Source organism: Rhipicephalus sanguineus, chromosome 7 (assembly GCF_013339695.2).
Source record: "Rhipicephalus sanguineus isolate Rsan-2018 chromosome 7, BIME_Rsan_1.4, whole genome shotgun sequence".
Lineage (NCBI taxonomy): Eukaryota > Metazoa > Arthropoda > Arachnida > Ixodida > Ixodidae > Rhipicephalus > Rhipicephalus sanguineus.
This window is the reverse complement of record NC_051182.1, coordinates 92,442,399-92,456,710: the sequence shown is the minus strand read 5'-3', so window position 1 is coordinate 92,456,710 and position 14,312 is coordinate 92,442,399. Positions and strand designations below refer to the sequence as shown.

Below are 14,312 nucleotides of genomic sequence, written 5' to 3'. Positions count from 1 at the left end.
AGTAACTTTACTGAGTGCCCTGCGAATTGGTGGAATGGGCCTGGATCGCGCCTACGCTTCGGCCAAGGTTTGCTGGCCCTTGGCGGCTTCCTCGGCTCGCTGGACGCCCCAGTGTTGGTGTTCCAGGTCCGAGCTGAGCAACGCAGACTCCCAGCGCTCGCGCAGGCTGTCGCTGTTTAAGGCTGCATAACGGCTATTGTTTAATATACCTGGACATCTCCACAGTATATGCTCTAAGGTGGCTCTAGAGTCACAATGTCCGCACTTGTCTGTCGGTAAAAATATGGGTGTATTATGTGCATGATAGCTAGACTCGGGTAGGATTGGGTTTGTAACTGCCGCTATTCGCCATTTCGGGTGAGGCTGTGGAAATGTACGCCGCTGTAATCTATGGTGTACTGTAAGTTCGTGAAATGTGGTCATTCTATCTTCCCACTCCCACTCGTCGGTATTCCCTAAAGCGGGACTACCCGATGCTCGGTATGTAAGCACTTGAGCCACGTGGTGCGCCGCCTCATTGCTACTACAGTCTGATAGTGTGTGAGCGGGGCTCCATATAAGATGCACACTTTTTTATCATTACCGAGTTTTAGAATTCGTATTGCCTCTGGGGCGATTCGGCCGTTTGCGAATTTCCATATCACCATCTGCGAATCACTGATGATCAGGCCCGCTTGTGTTTGTGCTATGGCTAATGCGATGGTTATTTCCTTTGTGGTGGTATATTATGACGGTAAATGTTTGACGAGTGCCACCGCCAGCACGCCACACGTGGGCGACTATGTTCAAAGTTTGTTAAATAGGGCCTGAACGAGACTAACACAAGAGACAGTGCTCGTATGTGCCTATCGGCTTTCAGCACTGCATGCGGCAGGAAAAAAAGAAACACCATGGAATATAAATGCATTGCTAATAATAATAATAATAAGTGTAGTGGTTTAGCGTCCCAAATCCACGATATGATTACGAGGGACGCCGTAGTAGAGGGATCCGGAAAATTTGATCATCAGGTGTTCTTTAACGTGCACCTAAATATAAGTACACGGGCCTCAAGCATTTCGCCTCCATCGAAAATGTGGCCCCCGTGGCCGGGATTCGATCCCGCGGTCTTCGGGTCAGCAGTCGAGCACCATAACCACTAGACCACCGTGGCGGATATAAATGCATTCCTCAGAAATTTAATAGCACACAATTTGCGAAGTGTGACGATAACGTCACGACCGTGTATCAAGTCATGGGAGTAGAGTGAAAATCGTTTATTCTTGAATTCTCGAGTAGAAAGGACAATGCAAAGAGAAACTATAGAGAACAAATACGAATAGCCGGTGGTTGGAGAAAAATTATTCCTGTTGGTTCAATTTCATTATAGAGCAAAACTGTGCAACTGTTGATGTATTCTAGTGTCGTTCAAATATAACTTCACGATTTCTGCATTAGAAACAACTTGACTCATAAACTTGGTAATGACGTCGCCTGGGACATAAATACTCATACACTCTTTTGCAGTTCACTGACGGTCCTCTGCTCGCTGTCAATTTCCAGATATGAATTTCGCATTTGGGTGCGTCTGAAATATAAAGCATTTGTAACCCCACCTGACGAGCCCAGCGTAAAAAATAACGAGGCACAATTACCAAGTAGCGGTAATTTAGATACCCATATTGGCAACGCTGATGCTAAATATTTCCGTAGATAAATACATTGCAAGATAAATACATTAACGCTGTACCGCATGCCTTTTCCTATGTAGGTCAATAAAAGTTGTCTTGCTTAAGTCATTATAGGTTGTTTTACTGTGTCTTCTTTATAGGGTGCTTTGCAATGCGCTGGTTGTCTATTTGCTGTTATAACTGGAAGACATCTCCAAACCTGTCCCCCTAGATTTCATTTTTCACTTTATTGACGCCAAAAGACACGCCCTGTATCTGTACTGCCGTTGTAGCACTTCGAATATCTGGCGTGACTTTAGGGTTCACAATTTCTGTTTTATTTCAATTCACTTGGCTGATTTCAGTTTCAGTCTTCTTTTTCTTCACTACGAGGACACGGTAGCCGTACAAATGCTGGGAGGGGAGCCGCTTCACGAAGGCAGCCACCCTTTCCTTCACTGTCAACTTGAACGGAACAAAAAAAGAGAGAGAGAACGCCTCGTACTTAAGACAACATTTCATTTCCAAGTACCGCTTTGGGCCTTCGTATTTTCGCTCCCGTGCATAACTACTTCTTGTTGATCAGCTAATCAAGGTTACGGTGAACTCATTTCCATTATGCGCCTAGCCATGTTTCGTGGAATGAATCACTGTACAGACGTCATTTCTACAATAAAGAGGGTACAACTTAGCTTTCCGCCCTGCGGTACACCAGACTCTTGGATAAATGGCTCGGACAGATCATTTGGATGCGAAAAGTATGGTTACTTAGGTAACTTCTTATCAGGTTTACCATGATACCACAAATCCAATTCGCGAGAGGCCTTGCAAGATTGCAAATCGACAAGAAGTGTCATAAGCCTTCTCTATGTCACAAAACACAGAAGGAAAACACTGTAAATGAAGGCATCCCGAATGTAAGCCTCAATACGCACGACATTGTTCATTGTGCATCGGCCTTCCCCGAAACCGCACTGAGAGATATCGAGTAGCTTATTTGTTTCAAGGAAGTAAAACTACCGGCGATTTATGACCTTTTCAAATAGCCTACAAATACAACTTGTGAGAGTTATCGGCCGTTAATTTAGTGCACAAGATGGATCTTTGCCTTGTTTTAACACCGGTATTACAATAGCCTCTTTTCATGCCAATGTAATGTATCCTGCGGTCCAGATCCTGTTATAGAGACTCAAAAGCACCATCTGCGCGTCGAGATGCAGATATTTTACCACTGGGTACACGATTATGTCAGCTCCTGGCGAAGGCATCTGGCGACTGTTCAAGAGGTTCTAAGCTCAGTCATGCCAATAGGATGGTTGTAGGGTTAGCTTCGACTAGAGCTGCGGTTAAGCACTTTTAGATTAGGCTGGCTGACTACTTTATGAGTAGGGATGGTCGATTAACATTTTTAATCGATTAATCGTTAATCGTTAATCGATTTAGCCTTTAATCGATTAATTGCTTTCGGTGGAATCTTTTAATCGATTAATCGACATTTTTAACGGGTGCTTTAAAACCAATATCTCTTTGTCTGAGAGGCATCGTTCGTGTTTAATATGGGCCCAAATCTTTTCATTAGACGCGCGACGATCCAAAATTCCCACTTTCGAAAGTGTCGACGGCGGGCCCCTTGTGTGCAGTGAGCGAAAATTCACACTTTCGCACACTGGACACAAGGGGCCCGTCGTCGTTGGTTGATGTCGCGGATTCAAGCATCTGTGGCTATCATCCCTGGACTATTCGGCAGCAGGTCGCATTTTCTCGAAGCCTGGCTACTCGAGCTCATCAAAACCGGAGGCGCGTTCGGGGACCACACTGGTTGGGAAGCCGCAGTTGAAACATGCAGTGTGGCGGAGGGTGAGGAAATCCCGAGAAAGGTAAAAGAGAGACGAGGAGAAATTAAATGAGACGCTGGCTCTAGTAAGCAAGTCATCTTTTCTCGGTTTGTCGGTTAGATATTGTGGAAGCCCCACATAATAATATAAGTGCGGACTGACGCGATCTTTTTCTTGAGGTCACCTATGCAGCGATTACACAGAAATATACTGGCCTCAAACAGACCATCCGTACAGGCAACTGCGGGAAATAGAAGGAAAGAAGATGACATTTAGTGGCTTGTTTTTCTTTGTTAGACACAATATTAATTAGAACTAAGAGACAATATTGCCAAGAAAAGGTATAGGGGGTGTTATTTGTAATAATTGGGATATAAATATGAAGAAAATGAAGGGGACGGAAAGATAACCTGCGACCTTCGAATTACTTTCAGGGGCTCGTTTTTCTTTGTTAGACACAATATTAATTAGAACTAACAGACAATAATGCGAAGGAAAGTATAGGGGAGGTTATGGGTCAATGACAAAAAAAAAACGAGCCCTTAAAAGTCACCTTCTTTCCCTCATTCATAGCGAGGGTCTCGTTCCGGCAGACTTGGTGCCTTCAGGTAGTATGCGAGGGATTATTTCAGCTGCCAGCTCGTAAAAAAAAGGGTCACTTGCTACGTGATGCCAAAAGGCATAAAAAGAGTGTTCCACACTCGCCGCCATGGCTGTGATCGGCGCTGACTAACACTCCTAGGTTTAAATGCACATGTGTACCCTATGAAGTGGACGGGGTGTGACCGCCGCCGTAGCTCAGTGGTAGAGCATCGGACGCGTTATTCGAAGGTCGCAAGCTCGGTCCCTACCGGCGGCAAGTTATCTTTTCGTCCACTTTACTTTCTTCACATTGATATCCCAATTATTACAAATAACATCCTATACTTTCCTTGGCATTATTGTCTGCTAGTTCTAATTATTATTGCGGGAAATAGAGTGACATGAGTTTCTGCCTCCCGGCTAGAAAAAACAGCAGCTGCGCCAGTATACTCCGCAGGTTTCACCTGATCTTTGCCGTAACACGGCGCCACTCACACCTTTTCAATTGTGCGTACATCCTGAACTGTGAGCGCTATCTAGTGTACCAGACATTACAACATAAATTGCGCGACTGTCCTTTCTTGTCACAGCAGAAGACGGGGGCCTCTAGCTGAAAGCTGTATTTCTCCCTAAATATGCGACCATACAGTATTACTAAGTACTGCAAGGTCACTTCTTCAATAGTAATGCACTGGATGCTAGACGTTCGGTAAACCGACGCGTAAAGTTGCGGATTACATGAAGGGTCTATAAGGGCCTTTTCACAATTCGCGAGTGCGCATTCCGGCACTACATTTTCTCTTAACTAATGGCAGCAACTTTCGTGCTTCAAGAGAAGACGAGGTCGTAGTTGCACGTGCTGGCGTTTGTCTATTTTGCGTGTTCGTGTCAAAAGAGCTGAGTTTAAACTTTCCGCGTCCCAGCGCAAGCAAACCACGCTTGAACGCTCTGTTTGAAGGAGTGACTAGCTGTCATTAATTGGGCTAACTGCATCGTAGGAAGGTTAGCTCAACAATTATGAAAATGGTATATATACCCTATAAGACGGACAGTTGGGCTAGTTGGTATACAGCAAATAAAAGATCGTTACTAGCGTCGTCGTCCTCTTTACGCTAGCAAACGTATCTTAATAGAGAGTTTTAGTACTGCGGAATGGTGCTACGTACGCATCACGCAAGCGCCTTGCGTTACGTGGCGTCGTTTGCCACAAATGGGCTTTTAGTACGCCGTAGTACCCGCGTACGTAACGAACGTGAAGCGTGTTGCGCCATCTGGTAGATCAATATAGAAGTGCGTGTTGTTGACGGCCAAGCTGAGCCAATCCAAGTGTGCTAGCTGGATTATGGCCATATTTTTAGCCGCTGTAGTACGCTACCGTAGCCGTAGCCACTTAAAACGGACGGTGAACGCGCGCGCGCCAAACTTTCGCGCTTTCTCACCTGCCGTGCGGTAGGTGCAGCGATCTCTCCTCGACAATGGTGAGGTCAAGTATTCTTTGGGACCCCTACTGCCTGGCGTACCTGAGTTGGGAGGACATAGAGGCACTCATGCTGCGGGAGAAAGAACCGCCGCGGCGTCGGGTGTATGCATCGCGAGGTGGCCTACTGAACCTGGACTCAATGTCGAGCCACTGTTTTCGACGACAGTTTCGATTCGAAAAAGCTGACTTTCCAGTGCTCGTGCGTGCCCTGAAGATGCCGCAGTACATCACTAGTGCCCAAGGAGTGAGGGTAACGGCCACAGAAGCCCTATGCATATGTCTCCGGAGGCTTGCCTATCCAAACAGGCTGTGTGACCTGCAAGAATACTTTGGACGTCACTATTCTGTGGTGTCGAGCGTATCGAACAAAGTACTCTACCACATCGAAAAGAACTTCGGTTGCCTCCTGAGCAATATGACCATTCACCCGTGGCTCAAACATTCGGACTTGGAAGCTATGAGCGAGGTAAGTTATATTTTTGTTTATCCCTTCGAGGTTGAACACATTAGTGCGCGTTCTCATGTTGATATTTGTTTGCCCCAGGCTGTTCATCGTAAAGGTGCTCCTCTGAGCAACTGCTGGGCGTTTATCGACGGTACAGCGCGCCCCATATGCCGACCTTCGCAAGACCAGCGCCTCTACTTTTCCGGGCACAAGAGGCTACATGTGCTCAAATACCAGTCTTTGATGTGTCCAAATGGGCTCATCTGCCAGCTGGATGGACCATACCCGGGACGAAGGCATGATGCTGGTGAGTTATGTTCCGTCAGAACGTTATACATGACGTTCAAGGAAACCTGCTCGGACCGTTCGTCATTCAGTTCCACATACACAGATACAGTCATTTTATGACAATCATACAAAGTATGCGGGTACTCGTTGTTCTTGCAGTTGAATTGTGTTGAATGCGTTGAAGAATGATTAATTATATGGAACTCATTCTTTTCAGGCATTCTTCGGGACAGCCAGTTGTATGAAAAGCTGGAAGCATTGACACTGGACAAGGAATTCGTTATATACGGCGACCCAGCCTATCCTCTCCGCCCACTGCTTATGAAGCCCTACGGAGGAGCAGCATTGACAGCCACCCAGCAAGAGTTCAATTCATCCATGAGTGCGGTCAGACAGGCCGTTGAGTGGGGATTCGGAAAGATTATCTCAGAATTTGCATTTGTGGACTTTAAAAAAAACCAAAAGATACTACTACAGGCCGTACCACGCATGTACAGAGTTGCTGTTATCCTGACCAACTGCCATGCTTGTATGTATGGTAACCAAGTCTCCACATATTTTGATGTGCAGCCACCTTGCCTGCAAGATTACTTGAGCCCTGCCAGTCATTAAGTGCAGTGCAATGTGACCTATATAAACCTCAATTAACTATTTTGTGTAACGGTACGAGACCACCACCACAAGAACGTTTCAAAATCCAGGCCAAGCGTGGCCTTGCACATAACTGTAACGCTGCAATAAACCATGTGTACTCATAAAAGAAATGTTTCTCTTCCTTTATTGTCAAGCATAAATTGTTGACATGAAACAAAAAAACAAACTTAATAAACACTCAAGAGAAAGAAGTAAGCAGCTGGCTTTCATCTTATGAAGCTCTAATTTCACGAACAATTTAAAAACAAATGTGATGCGAAAATGACGAGGTCTGCTTGCCAGTGAATAGTAGAGTCAAAAGTTTGGTGACATGTGTGGCCATCAGGCAGAAACCTGTGTGTCGCCATTTCTGACACAGTAAAGGAAAAAAAAGACGTATTGCACATGAAGCACATTTAAGGCAGATTATTGCAAAAATGTACAACTGTAATAATTCAGTTAAACATGATGAATGGTTTTCAGCGCAAACGACGAAACACAGAGAAGGAGGAGGAACACTAACGCTGGTGTTCGTGTTCCTCGTTCTTCTTTGTGTTTCGCCGTTTGCGCTGAAAACCACTCATCATGTTTAACGCAATCCAACTCGCCCAAATGTCGGTTCTTCTGCTGTAATAATTCAGGTGTACAATATCGAAGTGTCTTCTCAGCAACACTGAAATGTTTCCATAATAAAATTAAGGTTGAGGTCGCGGGCTGGATTTCCGGCCCAGCCACAAGCGCTGTTACATTATTTAGTCTGCGTTCTTGTCAACCCAGCCGAATGTTATTTACATGCTTTTTACTTTGCCAACTTTTCACAAATCGTTTCTACAATTTTGAGTATCACGTCTTGAGTAGCCTTGTGGAATCTCGACAGTTGCTCTCTTTGGCTCGCTTCGTCGAGTTGTGCTTGCAGCTGGCGTTCGCGAATTTCCATTTCCCGCTCTCTCAGTTGCAGCTCTCTTTCAGTTCTCTCTCGTTTCAGCTCGTGCCTTTTCTCAGAGCGTTGTTTCTTTCGCTCGATTCGGAGCTTTTCGACGGCCAGACGCTCCATCTCAAGCGCGTGCTCCTTCTCTTTCAGGGCCCTCTCGTGTTTCCACCTCTTCTCGATGAATTCATAGTCCGCACTAGCCGTCGCTGCTTGAGCCCTGCGTCTTCCTGTAAAATTAAAATTTATTTGCATTTAGTTGTCAATATTATTTATTTCAAACCAGGCGGCAACGAGCATAAGTGACAAAGAAAATGGACACTAAATTTTGTTAGGTGTACAAAAGCTTTTTGATACTGACAGAAATATGAATGCTAGTTCGTTGCTTAAATCGTTAGCCTAGTCACTCAGCGCCATCGATTTCAAACAGAGTAGCGGTCAATTGGCCAGAGTGGTTGAAACATGAATGTGTTGAACTTGATATAATTGTAAGGTAGTCCCAATAAAGAAATAACAGAGTCCGTTCCCTGTTGTTGACCTAAGCGTGCACGAGTGATCTTTTTGTCGTCAAGTCACGGGCTGCCTGCGCAGTGGGATTTCTTGTGTGAGTTGCAGTGAGCCCAGCTATATGTCACTGCAGTGGTCGAGTGAGTACCAGTCAAGTGTGTTCACTTTTTCCGCTGCATGGTAATGATTACACAGTAATGAGCAAAGTAATGAATTTTGTTGTAAAATGCAGCTATGCACTTACTAGGCACAACTTGGGCAGCTCCTTCAGTATCGGGCCTGTCGTCCGCATTCGTTGATGCCTCCTGCCGCGGGTTATTAGCAATGGTCGTGGTTTCGTCCGAGGGGCCAGGTGTTGCAGCTATGTCGGTGCCCTGTAGAATTCTCTCCAGTAGGTCTGCAGCACTTTGAGATGCGTCGTCACAACTTGCATCTGCGCTGAGTGGCTCTGGGCAGTGGGATACAGTAGATGGTGTTTCAATCATACAGTTTCAGAAGCATTGCTCCTATTCAACATTTACTTCACAGGGGCATATATGTGAAGTGCAATCATTTACTAACGTTAGATTTGATCTTAGTACTTAATGAAAGCTGCGAAACCATGCTATCAGTAGATAGTAGCGAAAAGCGTGCACAGGAGCTACCCCTGTGCGTACTTACCTTTCGCATACGTACATTTTCCATCACTCACACAGCGCTATGTATAATGACTGACGTTATAGATAAGCGGCACAATAACATTTCCCAGAACATATGACATTTGCATCACCATTGTCAGCCCATTATATGTCCAAATCAGGACGAAAGGCCCCTCCGAATAATCTCCCTGTCCTGCGCGTGCTGATTGAATATTGTGCCTACGAACTTAACTTCTTCAACTCAAAGAACTCTGTCGTTCTCAATTGCATTTGCCATCCTTTGGTATTCATCCCGTTGCTCAAAATAGCTACCGGTTGTCTGTGTCATTACGTACCGAAGGCGACTTGCGACGCTGGCACCAACGTAGCAGCGGCAGTGTCGCGGGTCACAGCCGCACTGACCCTCTGACCCACAGAGGACTGCGCTTTGCGGCTTTTGACCTTGTAGCCGAAGTCTTTTGCGAGGCTGCATATCTCCTGTAGCAGCCTTTCTTTTTCCTCGTACTCTTCTTCGGTACCAGACCTAGAAGTAACACAGTCAGCTGTTAAAATTTGAAAAGACCGTGGCAACGTCGAGAAGTTGATCAGTATGAATTCAATTTATGCGATTCATGAATAACATGAAGATCCGAATACGTAGACATCTTCATCTATTTCTGTGTATTTAATAAAACTCTGCGTCATTTGTACTGCAAAGAGCACAGCTGTACATAGGGTAACCTACATATTCGGCGCCCATTTCGATCAGGGCTCTGACGGCCTGTTTCACATGGCAACGATTTCAATCTAACAGCGGAGCGGCATCTGAGACGCGAGCCCGGAAACCTGCCTTTTAAGCGGCGCGCGCAAAGCGCCTGACCAATGGTGGAGCCTCCGCGAGCACATGATAGAGGCACAAGCATTGCCTACGCGTGTTTTACACGAATCGCCGCGACGGGCTTCGCACGAAGGCAGTGCCTTTGACATGAAAACCCGCCTAATCGTACAAATAGACACGTAAAAGGGTCGTAAAAAAATGGCTGCGGCTTAGCTCGGCTAGGCCCGGTTATGCAAGCGAAAGCTTTAAAACGAAACGGCAATGGTAAGGTTATAGGTCTGGCAAGAAGCGCTGCTCTTTTTTTTTTCGTTTTGTTTCCTAGATTTAGCCGACGAAGCCGCATCACGGTGTCCTGTCGTTCTATGCGAGAACCCACGCACGACAGCAACTGAACAAACTGCTCTCTTGACACTCGCAGCAGCCTCCTGAATTCTTCGGTGTCGCTAACCAAAAGCTCACGGTACAGTTGGTGTTGCATACCCAGATATTTGTTAGTGATGTATTCCTTTTGCCAACAAGGTCTTTTTGCAGGAAAGAAGAACGCGTCATCGTCTAATTCTGATAAAGCAACAGCCATTGCAGCTAATCGTCGCTTTCTGTCGAACTCCATCTTCAACTTAACAGAAACTCTGCGCCATAGACGGAAGCATAAAAACCTTCAATATTTTTGCTAGCAATAAATGTGTTTTCACAGACTTTCACACTGCTCGCGCCATCTAGAGAAAAAAGGAACAAGCAAGCATTCGCACATTATTATGACCTCTGAGATTTGGTAGCTATCGCAGATCACCGAGCTCATGTTCTGCCAATAGAGGCAGTCGCTAAGCCTACAGCTCTCAGAAAACGAGTACGGCGCTCGGAAACAGTACCAAATTGTCATGAATACGTTGCCGGCGAAGCTTGAGGACACAAACCTAAAGCCGACACAATCGTCAGTTTGGGACTAACAGCCCACGCAATGCGCGACGAAGCGCTTAAAGATTCGAAGCGGGCAGCTCTCGCTTCAGACAGTGCCGACATTTTTTTTTCTCCGGCGCGTCCGCGGAAGAGATTTCCGCGGAGAAGTCCGTCGTGTGGATACACACTTCAAACGCTCGCGCTCGCGTACTCTTCTGCAACGCTCCTTGCGTTTCACCTCGGACGCTGAGTAAAGGCATTCGAAGAGGTTTACACAGAGGATCCGACGAACGCGTTCGTTGTAGGTTCGCGCACAATTGCAACGCCACAACTAAATTTCCCGCGACATGTCACGGGGTATCCGTTCTTCGCTTCAACGCAACCACGATATCTTACACCGTGAACGCAACGCAGAGATACACAGCAAAACTCGCTCGTCTAGGCCAGTAAAGCCACGGCCGTGGTAAAGCTTTCACTTTAAAAGTACGCATGCGACATACGAAGCACATCGTGAGGTATCAAAACTTGAGTACTCACTTTCTGAGGCTGGCGCGGTCGTTTGCGATGAACTGTGCCAACAGAAGGTCCAGCCTTTCGCGCAAGGCGCGCGCACTAAACACTTTTCCCAGAACAAAGTTCATGTTCTTCACAATGCCTTCCCACCGCGAGGGATCTTGAAATGGGTTGTGCGCATTTACTTCGCGCAGAAGTGCCAAATCATAGGCGATGGAAAAGTACAGCCGGCCGGTGCTCGCCTTTGATGCCGCCATTTTGCGAAACGAAGTCTCGCGCTGTCGCGAACGTGTTCGAGAGCGGCGCGACCACCTCACACGTACGCACGCACGCATCGCATGCGTGCGTACGTAGCGGCCGCGTACGTAACGCGATACGTGCGCGTTGCGGCCTGCGCATGCGCACTGCGCAAAACGTGGCGTCCTTACGTACGCAACGCCGCCACGTACGATACGTACGCAGTACTAAAACTCTCTATTATGTATATATGGATTACCTAATCATCTCCTCATCATCGTACTTCATCACTCTTTTTGCCCCGTTGCGTTTTCTCCGGTGCAGAGTAGCAGGCAAGGGCGTACTAGCTCAGGCCACCCTCTCTGCCTTATAATACATTTCCTCTCTCTGTTTCATTGGTAAACAATATTTTATTTGCTAAGGAGTAAAACAGAACGGCACTAAGAACCAGTGAGTAAATAAGCAGTGCATATAACAATGCCGCACTTACACGAGAAACGAGTAAAATGTGAGGGTTGAATAAAATGCAAAGAAAGTTACGGTTGACACTACAGGTGACGAAAACTATTCGTTTACCAAATGTAGGCAGACATGCGTTTATGGGGCAACACGATGAAACAGCGCGGCAAAAAACAAACACGAACAAAATAAGCTATAAGACGATGCGCTGGCACGTATGAAATTTACAGAAAATAATAAACTTCTCTTTTGAAATTTGGCGAATCCACATGCTGCTTATTTTCTCAACAGTCCCCTTTTGTTTTGTTTCATGGGGTTGCTGCTCCGAACCACATGCTTTTTTCTACTGAGCGAAGAAATGCCAGTTGCCCGAGATGCTCGGGCGACAACCGACACTTACTTTTGGTAGCCACACATCCAGCATGCGAAAAAAGGTGTTTGGTTGCTACTGACGTTGCAGGAATTGGCAAATACTCCATTGCAACGTCAAACACATGATCTAGGCCAGTTCGCATGCTGTGCCAAGTCTCAAGTGGGTTCGGATTGGTGCGGCGATCGACTACAGGGTTACTATAGTATGTCTTGAACTGAGAAGACATTTAGTTCATCGGATCGTACTCCAGTGCAACGCAATTGCGTAGAAGTGCGCGATCGATGGCATCCCAAATAGAACCAGAAAAATAGTTGTATTCGGCTTTGCAACTTCCTGCGTCTAAGGATAACGTTCAGGGTCTGCGTCTCAGGATAGCGCGCCTCGCAGTCATGCGATCCGGCCAAGGCGCAAGGTTGGGGGCGGGAGTGGGGGATGCCGTAATCGATTAATCGAATACTTTTAATCGATTAATTCGATTAATCGAAAGACACAAATCGATTATGATTAATCGAATAATTGTGGACCTTTAATCGATTAATCGATTTATCGTTCATCGATTTTACCATCCCTATTTATGAGCTAGACAAGTGCTCACAATCTTTACCAAGTGCATCTGCCTGGTCTTCAAGGCTGTGGCCTTGGCTGTCTAGAAAGGGCAAAGGGTGGAACGGCCTGCCTTGATCATTTTCTCAGTCTATTCCACATTTTCGCTTCTTGCCTATATGAGTTCATATTCGAGATGTATTTTACCTAGATCTCTTTTTTAGCCTTATGACAAGTGCGCCGGCTCTGCAATTTTGCGCCGCTGGGTGATCCCGTAGCAAGCTCCATGTCTCATTTTCGTTTATGCATGCACTCGTGCACTGGTGACTCCACTATGTCAAACGGTTTTTGCTTGGGGAACCATTTGTCAATGGAATGCACTCTGATACAGCGTCACCTATAAAAGCAGTAAAATGAGGAATAGTATTGTCTATGATAAAATCGTTAAAAGCATTTCTAGGCACACGAGTTATGTCTTTTCCAATTCTGCGGATGTTAATTTCCACTGAGGGTTCTACGATAAAGAACGTTGCTTTCAGGTTTTAGGGTAGGTTCGGATGTGGTCACTACCGAAAAGGTTTTCATCTATCTCCTAACCGAGGCTGGGCAAAAGAGTGCCTGATCAGATTGTTAAGTCTCTAGCAGAGTAAGGATTGTGCGTTGTGCTGCAATATGCAGATTCTTTCTTATTTAGAAGGCATGTACCAGAGTTCAAGGGATACCTCTCTGTCAAGCGGCTCCTTGCATCACACTGACAGTTGTCCCATAGCGAGTTTTGTGTATTAAATTCACCGGCTAAGATAAACGGCTCAAGAAGCTGATTAATTACCCCTTCCAAATGTATATTTTTAAGTGTTTAATAAGGAGGGATTATATAGCCACCCGCGTTTATTGGTGTGTTGAAGTTTCAATTGCAATAACTGTTAGCAACGCTCAGCGCAGACCGCGCCGCAATTTTTTGGAAGCTTTCCGAATGTTCGAGATCATTCTGATATGTCAAGTTTATTCCAGAGGCTAAGCCAGCACCAGCGATAACGCGAGAAAGTTCGTTGACTGAGCACTGTACAAAAGACGTCGCATTCTGCGGATGATCAGATTACCGACAGCCGACGCTCTGTTCGCTGATATCAGTTCACAGCGTGTACTGCTTGTACTTTAGATTTTCTGCGCGCAAGTTAGTCCGAAAAATAGAGTTTCAGCTTGAACTCACCGACTGCTGCCGTTTTTTCAACGTCATGACCACGTTACATCTCGTGGAGGTGGTGGTTCGTCTTTGTTCCGGACGCCCATGCGAAGCTGTCATCCAAGTCTCAAAGGAGGAGATACTAAAGACATCCAGTGTCATTCAACTGGCCACAGGCAGCTAGGACTACAGCCAGAGTACAGGCTCTCTGCCGAAAACACCAGGCAGCACAAGAGCTCAACCTCGACGACAGCAACGATGACAGCCTCTGTGCCGTCTGCACAGATCCTGCTACGGAAACCCAG

The 14,312-nt window shown here is 46.1% G+C and overlaps 2 protein-coding genes and 1 long non-coding RNA gene across 3 annotated transcripts in view; 1 reads left to right on the top strand and 2 right to left on the bottom strand.

Moving 5' to 3' along the window:
- Positions 1 to 1,261: 1,261 nt before the first annotated feature.
- The window catches only part of LOC119399595 (uncharacterized), a 32,180-nt gene continuing 19,129 nt past the window's right edge, over positions 1,262 to 14,312 (bottom strand). Inside the window, exon 3 of the long non-coding RNA XR_005184907.2 lies at positions 1,262 to 1,567. This is a non-coding gene — a long non-coding RNA (uncharacterized LOC119399595). The remainder of the gene's footprint in view (positions 1,568 to 14,312) is intronic.
- LOC119399594 (uncharacterized) lies at positions 5,483 to 7,017 on the top strand. Its single transcript, XM_037666399.2, has 3 exons — positions 5,483 to 6,012; positions 6,091 to 6,298; positions 6,497 to 7,017. The coding sequence occupies exons 1-3, from the start codon at positions 5,542 to 5,544 to the stop codon at positions 6,889 to 6,891; spliced, it is 1,074 nt and encodes a 357-aa protein (XP_037522327.1). The 5' UTR covers positions 5,483 to 5,541; the 3' UTR covers positions 6,892 to 7,017.
- Positions 7,695 to 9,055, bottom strand: LOC125759324 (chromatin assembly factor 1 subunit A-like). Its single transcript, XM_049417781.1, has 2 exons — positions 8,592 to 9,055; positions 7,695 to 8,070 (listed from the first exon to the last, which is right to left on the bottom strand). Exons 1-2 carry the CDS (start codon positions 8,830 to 8,832, stop codon positions 7,712 to 7,714), a joined length of 600 nt encoding a protein of 199 aa, XP_049273738.1. The 5' UTR covers positions 8,833 to 9,055; the 3' UTR covers positions 7,695 to 7,711.

What these genes read in the sequence shown, in the direction of transcription:
- LOC125759324 (XM_049417781.1), bottom strand. Translation starts at nt 8,832, where the DNA reads ATGATTGAAACACCATCTACTGTATCCCACTGCCCAGAGCCACTCAGC. An exon ending in AGCTGCCCAAGTTGTGCCTA is followed by an intron (nt 8,071 to 8,591) that starts GTAAGTGCATAG and finishes TTAATTTTACAG; the next exon opens with GAAGACGCAGGGCTCAAGCA.
- LOC119399594 (XM_037666399.2), top strand. Translation starts at nt 5,542, where the DNA reads ATGGTGAGGTCAAGTATTCTTTGGGACCCCTACTGCCTGGCGTACCTG. An exon ending in ACTTGGAAGCTATGAGCGAG is followed by an intron (nt 6,013 to 6,090) that starts GTAAGTTATATT and finishes TGTTTGCCCCAG; the next exon opens with GCTGTTCATCGTAAAGGTGC. An exon ending in GGGACGAAGGCATGATGCTG is followed by an intron (nt 6,299 to 6,496) that starts GTGAGTTATGTT and finishes CATTCTTTTCAG; the next exon opens with GCATTCTTCGGGACAGCCAG.